Source organism: Ciconia boyciana, chromosome 2, assembly GCF_034638445.1.
Source record: "Ciconia boyciana chromosome 2, ASM3463844v1, whole genome shotgun sequence".
NCBI lineage: Eukaryota > Metazoa > Chordata > Aves > Ciconiiformes > Ciconiidae > Ciconia > Ciconia boyciana.
In genome coordinates this window covers 145171642-145183660 of record NC_132935.1, presented here as the reverse complement: position 1 = coordinate 145183660, position 12019 = coordinate 145171642, and the positions used below count along the sequence as shown (strand labels likewise).

The 12019-nt window shown below is 38.6% G+C and overlaps 1 protein-coding gene across 5 annotated transcripts in view; it reads left to right on the top strand.

Annotated features, from left to right (window-relative positions):
* The window catches only part of FAM171A1 (family with sequence similarity 171 member A1), a 94539-nt gene that overhangs the window by 60793 nt on the left and 21727 nt on the right, over window positions 1-12019 (top strand). For 3 of the 5 annotated variants that reach the window (XM_072854359.1, XM_072854357.1, XM_072854361.1), the window contains 2 exons: window positions 2045-2137; window positions 7190-7348. In XM_072854359.1, coding sequence (XP_072710460.1) covers window positions 2045-2137; window positions 7190-7348 — 252 coding nt within the window. The remainder of the gene's footprint in view (window positions 1-2044; window positions 2138-7189; window positions 7349-12019) is intronic. The other 2 variants (XM_072854358.1, XM_072854360.1) reach the window with 1 other exon arrangement.

The following is a 12019-nucleotide window of genomic DNA, read 5'->3' as shown; positions in this document are numbered from 1 at the left end:
GGAGTGATTAAAAGACTGGAAAATATGGCTTACAGGGAAAGACTTGGAAGTGCTTAATTTATTTTGTTCACCAGAGAAAAAGTTCACGGGGTAATTTGATCATAGTCCATCAGTACCCGCATAGAGAACAGGAAACAGGTAAGAGAGAATTCTTCTGTCTAGAGGGCTTGTATAAAAAGAAGATCAAATGGCTGGAAATCTAACCTCAATAAATTTTGATAGGTAAAAAGGCATGTGGTTTAACTGCCCTCATAATTATTTACTAGAACTTTGATGTTGCGGTGTGTTCTTCACCACTGGACACCTTTAAAAGAAAATTGGATAGTTTTTCTACATGTTTTCTAGTTTAAGCACAGCTATTGGATCTGAAGCAGTAATTAATTCGGGGAAGGCTGTAGTTATACAGGAGTAAGACTGGATCATCACAGTCATCCTTCTGGCCTTACAAACTATGAGTTTCTGCCTTTGTCATGCTGAGAAAAGATTGTGCAGAAAAGCCCAAGGGACGTTGAGAGGTTATATATGCATTATAGTCTGGCATATATGGAAGAAGATGTTGGCATGGTTTATTGTATTGAGCTCCCCAGGGTGTCTAAATTATATTAGGTTTCTTCGTACAAATTAAGTTATTGGAGTAAAGACAAATTTTGTAATTGTGTGGCCTTAGTGCTACTTACACTAGGCTTTCTTACTTATGTTGCCTGATGTGTAGATCTGTTTCACATGTAGAGTATTAGAAAGAAAATTCTCAGCTGTACTTGCAATAACATTTTTTTTTTTTTTTTAATGTTCATATATGTTGTTAAGACCATCTTTTAGTTGGTGGTTCTTACCAGTGTGTTTCTCCTAGTTTCTTCTCCTTTCTGCTGTATTTCTCCCAAACACTAGAATTTCTGATCTTTAGAAAGAGAATATATTTCTTAAAACAGAAATAGTGTACAGTCTCCCTCTTTGTAGCTAACATCTATATGGTCTCTTGGATTAAGTAATACATATTAATTTAGAGGAAATTTATGAAGCTCCAGAAAACCAGAAGAGCTTGCGCTGTTCTTTTATTAATCGGTTCTGGCAATGTCTTCCTCAGCTTGTGGTCACTTCAGAATGGGATGAGTTCTTTCCAGGTGCAAATGTGGGATGCTCTCCAGTTACCAAAAATTACTAGTCTGCATTAATCTCCTCTTCTCCTTCTATCTTTGAAAGCCATGCATGGACTGCAGGCAGGTCTACTTCTTACCATTTTCATGGGTGCGGGAGTCAGGTGTGCTCGGTGGCTAATTCCATACATATTTCTGGTCTTCTGGGTCTGAAGAACTTGGCATGAAATTGTATCATGTTCTTCACTCTCCAAAGATGTGTGTGCATACAAACACAGCCCCCTGTAAGGAATGTCAGTACCCAGTGGCAAAGGAGGTCCTTGCAGGCAGATTTCTTGCAGCAATACCATTTATCTGTCCCCTTTTGCACCACTGGTAGAATGACAGTAGTTCTGCTATATATAGCACTTCTGTAGTGTAGGTGGTGACTCAGTAAGGACATGCTGTATTTTAAAGCAAATTATTCAGACTTATTCATCATACTTTGCCTTTCTGTATGACTTTTTATGTAAGCATCTCAAAGTATTTAAAAGTTAAGTCTCATTAAAATCTTCCTGAGGTAAGAAGTATAGCCGTTTCACAGAAAAATAATTCAGTCAGACTGAGTTAGTGTTTGACTCCTCTTTATGTAATGACAAGTCTTTCTGTGGAGCTGGGAATTATAACCCGAAACCCTGCTTTACACTGCACTCTTCTGTACTTTGAGCTACCATGCATGACTTGCAGGAGTCAAAGCATAGAATATGTTGTTTAGTTCAATAATAATTACCCTAGCAATTTAATTATTTGGTTTAGAAAATGCATGTGGTTTCTGTCATGTATACAATATGGGTTTAATAGTTTGGGTGGTCTGCTTTTGCAGAAATGCAGAAGAAAGTAAGTGCTGTTGTTGTTGGGTTATGTTTGTAAGAATTCAAATATATCCCACTTAAACCACTTCTCTCCCACAGTGTTCTCTTCACTGAGTCTTGGCCTTCTTCCTGAACGCTCAGCTACTCTAATGGTCTATGACGATGTAGTCCAGATAGTCTCAGGACTTCAAGGTATGCTGGTTTTTGGAAGTCGGAATTGAAATTTGAGTGACACTAAACAAAAAGCCTGACAGCCCAATACTTTCTGAACTCTATCCTGTGGCTGAGACTGCTATCTCCTGGGGAGTTCTTCTGAGTTCCCGGAGGAGTACTCCTCTGTGGGATGGTTTTACCAAATTGATTAATAGCAAAATTCATCCCTAACTGCTGTGACTAGGGAATTTGAGTTACTTGGTAATAAACAAGTTTGGACTTCAGTGTGCCATTTGCGAGCTAGAGATTAAATTTCTTTCACTATCTCTTGGATGTTTTTTCATCTAGCCTCATTTAACCATCCTTGCAGTAAACATTTTCTGATGTTCTTATTGTGTAAGAATTTCCTCTGTTTTTATTTTATTTCTTGCTGCCTGCTGTGAATGCCTTAGAAATTTAGGGCATAGAAAAATTGAAGATCTCTCATAACTGCATTGTTGTGTACCCTATATAAACTTGCTTTTCTCAAGTACTTCCTGTGGACCCCTTATCAGACTGCCTGCAAACCCACATACTACGGGATAAAACCCACTGTATTAGAATAATAAAGTTCGAGTCACCTTTTCGTAAGGCCAAACACAGAGCTTAAAGCAACTGTAGTATCAGTCAGATGAACACTGTGTTTTCTGAATTGCACAGTGAAGAATAAAATGTTCATCTGACCTAGGGATCTGACCTAACTTAGCCCAATTGATGTGATAGCTGAGGTAAGTCTGTTAACAAAATAACAGAAGTTTTTAAAGATACCTTGGTGAGCCAAAACAAGGGGACATCCTTCCTATGCACTCTTATTGCACATAAACTGTGTCTTATTCACATGTATTATGATTACCATCATTTTAAACTCTACCAGATAGTTAATAAACAGGGGAATACTACCTTCAATAATATTCCAAGATAACCTTGTTTCATCTGAGGGAATATAATACAATTATGCCTTCCTGACATCTTGTTTTACTGTTAGAAACCATCCAGACACAATAGGCTTTTCATTAATGATAGCACTAGATACAACTGAACCTGAAAAAGCACTACACAAATTAGGTAGCTGATAGAACACTCAGAAGGAGCTGGAGAACAGCACAGCTGCCATATATATATTCTGCAATTTGAGAGCTGACATAATCTAATGGCATAAATTAGATGGACGGTGAACTGTGTTAAACCACAAAGGCTTCCATTAGGCAAAACATGAAACCTTGTTTAACAACAGTATTCCACTAGCATGGTATATTAAATACTCTTATTCTTATGCAAATATGCTAATATTATGCAATTAACTTAAAAAGAACAATCTTTTCATGTTTACAGCTTGCTTTCTTCAAAAAAATGTGGATGTTAAAGGGCTAGAGGGACGTTTAACAGCCAAGTGACACTCATAAATATTTTTCACATAATCCTGCTCCCTTCAGTGAATTGATCCAGGGTGTTCCCAATATATTTAAATTAGAATAACATAACTGGTTCTGCCGGTATAGCAGAGAAAGAGGATAAAGGAAGAAAGTGGTACCCAGAGTATTCTAAGGGTTGGGATTCAAATTCTCGGTCTTGCCCAGAAAAAACTATTTTATGGGACCAGCCCACGCTCCTTTTCTTGGGAATTCTCTTGTGATGAAACCTAAATGAAAGACAGCCTAGACATTGTACCAGCATTTGAATGGAACCTCTCTAGTCTTGATCCAAAATCCTTGTGACCTAGTTTTTCTCTGTTACTTCTCCATTTTCTTTCCCACTAACTTTGCGCTGCTTCAAAAGAGCTGATCAGGAGTTACCTTAGTGCAAAAACAGAACTCATTATACCAGGAACAGACTGGGAACACTGGTATTTGAAGCACCAGTCAAAGGGAAAGAAAAAGCCTGTCTAGTACAATAAGTTACCAGTTGTTTTTGAATAATTGATCAAGCAGGCGACTTATTATGCAGTTGAGAAGTTTGAGTTGATGCAGCCAGCTTCATTTTCATGATGGCATTACAATCCGCTGCTGTACTCTGTCAGTAATTGCGAGGGATGGAGCTTGCCAGCCACTGGGTCATTTAAGTTATTTAATACCGGCACAGTGACGAGCTGAACTTCAGCATTCAGCGAATAGGAGCTGTTTGGGTACCCTCTATCAGCCTCTGACATACGAGCAATCAGAGCATGAATTGATGATATTTCAGATGTACTTCACATAGACTGAAGCTCAAAGGCCAGTGTGGTGCCACATGTCACGCATCCAGCATGACAAGAGGTGCCTTACAGGGAATCCTTGAGATAGTTACATCTTCAGGTGTGCGCTGGCAAACTGGAGCTGACAGCATTTGAGTCATGGCCAGCATGTTGACAATAGGATGTTTAAGGAAGATAAGATCAGTGTTCAGCAGTCCTTTACCTCATGGCACTTGCCAAGTGGAGAGAGCTCGCATGCCAATTTTATACTTGAATGTGTTTGGGTTTTGTAACTCAAAACTAGATATCTTCAATAATAGAAGCAATAATAATAATCCACTCCCAGTGATAAATGTTGAGTTGTTGAAAAATACTCTAAGAGTCTAGTCAGCACAAGTCTTCCTCTTCATTTTACTACTTCCAATTCCCACAATAAGTCTATTCCCAAATATATGCCCCCAAATCCTCTATGACCTCTGTTAAAGGAATACATTGGATTATCTTCTAGCAGGGTGGTGAGAGAAGGTGAAAGACTTGGTAGCTGCTTCCCTCACAAGCCTTTCACTGGTAGCTCCTGGTCTTCTGCCCCTTTGAAGTCTCTTGCTGGGTTTGGGGAGACCCAACTGAGGAGCTGAGGGGAGAGTCAGGGTGAGTGGCAGGTTTCGGGTGAATATCAATATCAAGGAGTTTGTTTGTTAATCTAGGGTGTGAATTAACTACTCTGCACTGATTTATTGTATGCATATGCACTATCTACAGAGGAACCTGTTCCTTCCACCTTAAAACTTGCATCCGAGTTGATTGATGCGCAGGTTTCCTGCCAGGTTTGGGGCTGAGCCATAGGAACACTTTGCATTGCCTGTAGGATTCAAGAAATTGAGATTGGCTTCTGAGTCCTCCCTAGCTAGTTAAAATTTGGCAGCTCATGGCTCTCCCAGTGCTACAAAACAACTGGTTTTTTATAGAAAACCCCAGAGCCTCCACATAAACTACTGTGTTACAAACTCAACAACAGTTACTTTGTTTTTAATTCTTAATTAGTTCAGGTCTTTGGAAATATAATACTGGTTCTTGGCAACTTGAGTAATTCATCTTAACCAGAGATTTAGACAGCAGGAAATCCTACAATTTTACCTTGAACTGTTAGTGATAATCCTAATGACGGTTTCTTTGTTGTGGTTTTTTTTCTGTTTTGTTACTGTGGATGCTTATCCCTATGGGCCGTAGAAGCCCGCTTAGCAGTGCAGTCATCGGCTCCCGAGTGCTTGAGCAGATCTGTCCCTGAGGTACAGCAAACTACTACGGCATTGCAGAGCACTTGGGAGACAAGTCTTCCCCAAGTTCATTGCAGTCAATTTATTTAGTCTTTTATGTTGTTTTCCATTTAAGCCTAGAAATTGAGTAAGGGACATTTCTTCCCATTTCACATGGGTGGTGTTTAATGACTGTCTTAAACACTTAAGGGTACTGCCAGTCTTGAGAGCCTGCTGTAAATACTTAAATGTTTCAGCAATTAAAAAAGAAAAGTGTTTTTTCTTGTAGAATTACCAAAGAAATGACAGCTAAACATTGATCAGCTGTTTGGAGATACTTGCCTGCTTACATAGCAATTTTTGTTGGCCAATACCAAGTTTGTTCTTTGGAATTTTATGTTTTCACATAGCTAGAGATCCTGCTAGAAAACAATGCAAGAAAAAAATTTCAGTCTCCTGGTTAATGAGATTGGCAGTTATAAAGCTTAAGAGTTGTGAGTGAAGCTCTTTAATCTTTCTTGCAGTGAAGTTACATGTAACCTAAAAGTGCTGCCAGAGACTAATAGGGGAAAAGAAGCACAATTTTTTGAGTTGACAACTTTGAACTGCATAGTCAAATGTGAATTAAGAAAAAACCTGCTTGCCTCTTGATTTTGTGCTGTGTGGGGAGTGTTCTGTGAGTATTCAAAATGAGCTCTGGAGAATACAATAGCTTTTGATTTTAAAATTAATTTGCATGTTGCACACACAAACTTGAAGATGGCGTCTTGCTGTGTGTTGCTAAACAGTATTAATGGCGAGCATCCATTGAAAAAGACTATTGACTTTATAAACTGGGATTTAAATGAGACATGAAATGCAATAGTACACGACACAGTCCTAAATCATGTTACAGCAAAGACCCTTCAATTAACACCTAGTGATCTTGAAAAAAACACTAAAACTGTACAAGACAGAGGAAAAGAGAGAAATCTTACATGCCAAGTAATCTGGTTCTGTTTAGATGTGTTCTTTGCATGGGAAAATACGAAAACTCTTCTCACCCAGGCATTGTCAAGTGAATCTTTTATCCAGTGGTTTAAATAAAAAGTGACTATTATCTCCATACTAGTGATAGTTAATGTGGCCAAAGCTTTGTAAAAATTAAATACGGAAATTACACAAGTTAATTGGGACTACAGGTAGAATCGTAGTCTCTTAGAAAATCACTTTAAAGAGTGTAAGTTAAATTTATCTTGGTATTTCAAGAAAAACAAATTTTAAACAAACATGGTGACATGGATGCTTTTCTAAGCTTTCACATGCCCTACCTCTGAACTCGGTTTTACTTTCAGTTATATTCACTATAAGAAGTGTGAGGTGATCCTGGGAAATAACGTGGTCAGAAAAGCTTCTAACTTTAGATGCTTTCACAATTTTGCTCAGTGATACTTGTGTAAAAATAATGGCAACTGCAAAATAAATGTAAAAATACTGTTTTCCCTCCTCTTTTTAATAGCCTTCTGATATCTCTGTCCTTCTTGAGCTATTTCAATTTATAATGAAAAAAACTGTAAATGTGCTTCCATAAATATGAACTCCTAAATATTCTGCCTGCCTTGGATATAAAGTCACTTTTAATTTTTTTAGGTGCACGGACTCAGCCACAAGTTCACTTTCAGAGAAGATCTGTGAAATTACCAGAGAACACTAGCTACAGCAATTTGACAGCATATCTAACAGCAGCCAGTTCACCCTGGGAAGTGGACAGTTTTCCTTATTTGCAGGGATTAGACGGAAATGGAACAGGTAACCCACTACTTTGGTTTTGCTCTGATTTAATTTTGGTCCAGGGATCAACTTTTGACCATATATCATTTTTTTCATTCCCTGTTCCAGCAAACATTCTTTAAAATTTGGATGACAAGATAGGTTCAAGTGCCCTACCAAAATGCTGTTCCAATAAGCAAGAGAGCAAGGTCCACTGTCCCTTAAATGGGGCCACTGAATAGCAAAGATTAAGACTCCTTGGCCTTGGGAGATCAGAAAAGTTTGTTACACTTGTTGTTTTGAGTTGAGTCTCCAAATGTGTTGCATGTGCACATACAAAGATGGAGATTAATGTAAAGGAACAAAAGAAGATTTACCTTGAGGATGCCATCAATTCTTGTTCAATTTTTTTCTAAAAATAAATAAAATCCCTATATATCAAGGGTATAATACTCTGTTGTTTCAGCTAAGAGTTGTTTCAATGGCTTTGTTAATACTTTTGAATCTAGCTGCAGCCAAAAATGTGCAAATTCATTTAGCACCAAAGGGAAAACAATGAAAATTCATAGTAGAAACACAACCACTGTTAAATTCAAAGCTGTAATATGTTTTGATGACTGCAACTACCTGTTACTCTTCTTCCACTTCTCATTTAGTCTTGATTGAAATAATTGGTGTTGTGTAGGCTACAGAAAAATAGAAGAATTGGGCACAGAAGTCTTCAAATTCTTAAAATGCTGCTGTGAAAAGGAGAATAATGTTTTCTCTGTGTCCGTATTGGGTTAGAAAGCAAGCAGTGGACTTTGCAGTGCAGCAAGAGAGCTTCAGACTAGTCATTAGGAAAACCTTGTTTGGTGAGGATAGTTTATGCTGTAGAATCAATTGCTTGAGGGTGTTGAACAGAGTTAGACAATCACCTGTGAGGATGGCATAGGCGTAGCTGAGCCTGCTTTGAAGCAGGCTGAATAACCCCTTGAGGTCCCTCCCTGCTGTTTCTCAGGATGCATTTACTTGTGATGTGTTGATCTAGGTGACTTTGAATGCTAGGTCATGTGTGTAAATGGCAGGTACTAAGCTTGCTAGCTTTTCCTTAAAAAAATAAAAAAGGCAAAATAAACTTCTCCTTCCCTTTCTACAAATCTGAATATCTCCTTTTCTATTACGATTAGAAATGTGTCTGCTACCTTACTCCAATCCTTCTGTCTGCTCCAGTGAGTACATCTCATCCTGTCTCGTTCTATCTCTCTGTCATTTCCCTATTCTCATCTTCAACTTTCAGTTTTCTCTAGCTCTTCATACTCGGGCATGATCAAATATCTCTCATCTTTTTTAAAACAAAGGAATGCACTTGATCTCATTCGTCCGTCTACTTCCTCATCTCAATTTTTATCTCTAAACCCACTGAACAAACTGTTGACAATGTGTGTGGGATTCCTCTCCCAAATCTTTCCTTAGTACTCTGCAACCCAGCTTCCCACCCTTGCATTTATTTAGTGGAAACAGGTCTTGCCAAGATTTCAGATGATCACCTGTCATGGGAACTACACAACCAGGTCATCATCTTTCTCCTGTTTTACCTCCTAGCCTTCTACAAAAAAGAGGAACGCACCCTTGGCTTTTTAGTCTTCTGTATGCTTGCATGATGGGAACTTTTCTACTTGAGCATGGGGGCCCTGGATTTTACTTTTACTAGCCTTCAAGTAAAAGTATGTCACAAAAGACCAACATGACCGGCAAAGAAATGGTGTTTAAGAGACACAGAAGAGCCTTGTTTTCTGAATACTATAGTATTCAGTATGGTCTAATGCAGACTACAAATGCAATATATTTGTATGTGCACTATAGTCTAAGTGAAATGTCCTCTATTTTTAGTAGAAGTTTCTCCTGCTGTGGAAACATTAAACTTTAAAATCCTAAACTTGGATTGACTTCCTTTTCTTCATCTCCAAGTGACTTGGTGAAGATTTCACCTGAAAAACTTTTGAAGGAATAAAAAATGAGATCACTGCCTGCTGGGGATTTTTGAATATTTCTGTTCTCAAGAGAAAAAGAAAAATATGTACAAATTTTAGAATTCTGAAAAAAATTAGCATTAATTTACATGGGAAATTTTGGAGTGTTCCTGAACACTGCCCCTTCTCCCCTCTCTCCCACCTCTCCCCCCTTTTGTTTATATGTCTGTAGAGTTTTGGAGAGGTCTTCCCATTTGTTTCAGTCAGCTCAGTTCTCTGGCTAGTACTTATCCAGAGTGACTTTACAGTTGTTTTAACTAAAACCTATTCTCTATGAGTTCAACAGTTTTCACAAAATCCCAGCTGGGTGTTGAAGTAGTAATATGGAGCAGTGAAAATTCATTGCATGAATCAGCATGTTCCAAACATAAAAATTCAAATAATTTAGCTGCAAGTAATGACAAGCCTGTATAGTGATAGCTTATTGTTTGTATTAATCACCAGTTGGAGAACAGTAGGATGGTTTCACAAAATCTTGTCCTTTTAACCAAACTTAGCAAAATTTTCCATCGCCTGCAGTAATGGACCAAGCTGGCTAATAACCATTACTCCTGCTGGCTTTGTAGGCTGTTTGTTTCTTTATGAAGAGTCAAGTCTAAGTCACAGTGGATTTTCCTCTGATTATTTTTAGAGCTCTTCACAGGTCACCAGATGTCAGAAATGACAAGAAATAAATGAAAGCTGACATTTATTGAAGTCCATTCCCATTTAATCTGTGCGTGTGCTTATCAGTTGTATAGCATGTTAGAGTTTCATAAGCATTAATTTTAATTTACCTTCACAACAGAAAAGAGAAAAATTTATCTTTTTAACGAGCATTTACATACTGTGCAAGATGGCAAACTGAAGGATTATTTCTTCTTGCCAGAGGTCAGTGGATTTCAGAAATTTCCTCATCTTCTAATATAACTTGTTCAGCCCAGTACTGAGCAAAGCATCAGTGCATCTTAAGTAAAAGAGATGCAAACAGTCTTTCACCATCAGAATGCTTTTTCTGGGGCTGAAAACTCATTTTTACAGATATTAGGCAGATATGCTTTATCAAGACAGTAATGAAAGAAAAATTGAAAACTTCCAATATCTAAAAATAAGTAAAATATAAAACATAATTTAATCTTAGATATTAATCTAAATGTTTCTAAAATCTGAAGTTATACCTTTTGTCATAAGGAATTTGTATATGCCAGAACGTGGTCAGGTTATGATACTTAGCAACAGAAATTTATTTCTCTGATACCAGCCTGAGAAACTTAGTGGCCCAAGTCCAGTGACCTTGGGACAACTATCAGTCTGATGGAAGTTATAGGTGCATGGTAGAGGCAATGGACTGAATGATCAGGAATAAAGGAACTTTTTCCCCACCAATTCCCTCCTCTATCTCTGTTTTATATTCTAAGGCTATAAGGTGATGATATTGTGCACCACTGGAGCCTGCAATACAAATGCTTGGGTAGGCTGGCAACCTTCCTCTACGCCCTAGCTGAATTTCCGAACCTTATTTTTGTTTGTTTTTTCCTCTCATCTCTGTGGCTGTCTTACATGGCCGTCTTCAGAGTGCCCATTTTCTCAGTGCTTTAATCCCTCTGGAAGAGATGCTTGTGCCCTCAGTTCACAGTAGATCAAAGCAGAATGTATGCCCCTTGCATGTGCTTTCATCCATCCTTGGCCTGTCAGCTGTGCAACAGTGATACTCACCTTGAAATGTGGGGAAAATGTGTGCCAGAGTAGATGCTATAGTAAATAAGCCACATGCAAAGTTCCTTCTGGTTATTTTCCATGTCTTCAGTTTCGCACCTCTTGCAAAATCCAAAGAATTTAAAATTCTGAGGAGTTTTGTCTCTTTTCCTTCCCTTTGCCACTTCCCGCCCCAGTGATGTCTTAAATTTGGTGAGCCGTTACTCAGAGACATCGAATTTAATAAAGGCCATTCCTTGAGACTTACTCACTGTTAAGACAAATCATAAAGGACTTAATGCTTTCCCACCGTTGCCTCGCATGTACTCATCCTAATGAACACTGGTGCTTAGATACTGCGTATTCCTCCGGAGCCCTTCTTGTGCCTTAGTGTTGCAGGTGGCATACCACTGCTGGGTGCGAATGTGCTTTTACAGGCAGTTTAAGCTGATGTAAGGCCTCAGGATGACAGGAGGGGCAGCACCCCGCTCTCTGCCAGCCAGGCACCCCTGTTCCTTCTCTCAGATTAGCTCCGTAGCAGGAGAGCAGCTGCACAGCCCCTGGAGCCAGCACCAAGGAGGCCCCAGGGCTGCTGAGCTTAGCAGCAGTGTGGACCTGGGTGGCTCAAGCCCCTTGCAAAACTGGAAGCTCTATCTCTTCTGATTTAAACTACTACTGCTATTGCTTTGAGCTCCAGATCTCCCTGGTTTTAAACCTCAAGCTTTTTTTCCCCTAAATACATATATATCTCTCTCTGTGGTATTTTTCCCTGTCATTGATTCATTTGGTTAAGTGGTCAAAGGGTTATAAGGCTTTTTTAATCATTGTCATGGAGTAATGTCCATTGGCATGCAGTTTAAATATAAAGAATAATTATTATCTTACGTAGATAAGAAGATAACACTGTGTATCCTAATAATCCATTTAGCTTGGTTTATTTCAGTGAAAGGCCAAAGGGAATACATCCTGGCATTCTTAAACATATGACCGATTGCCCTTGCAGTGTTACTGCATGTTTGGGTGT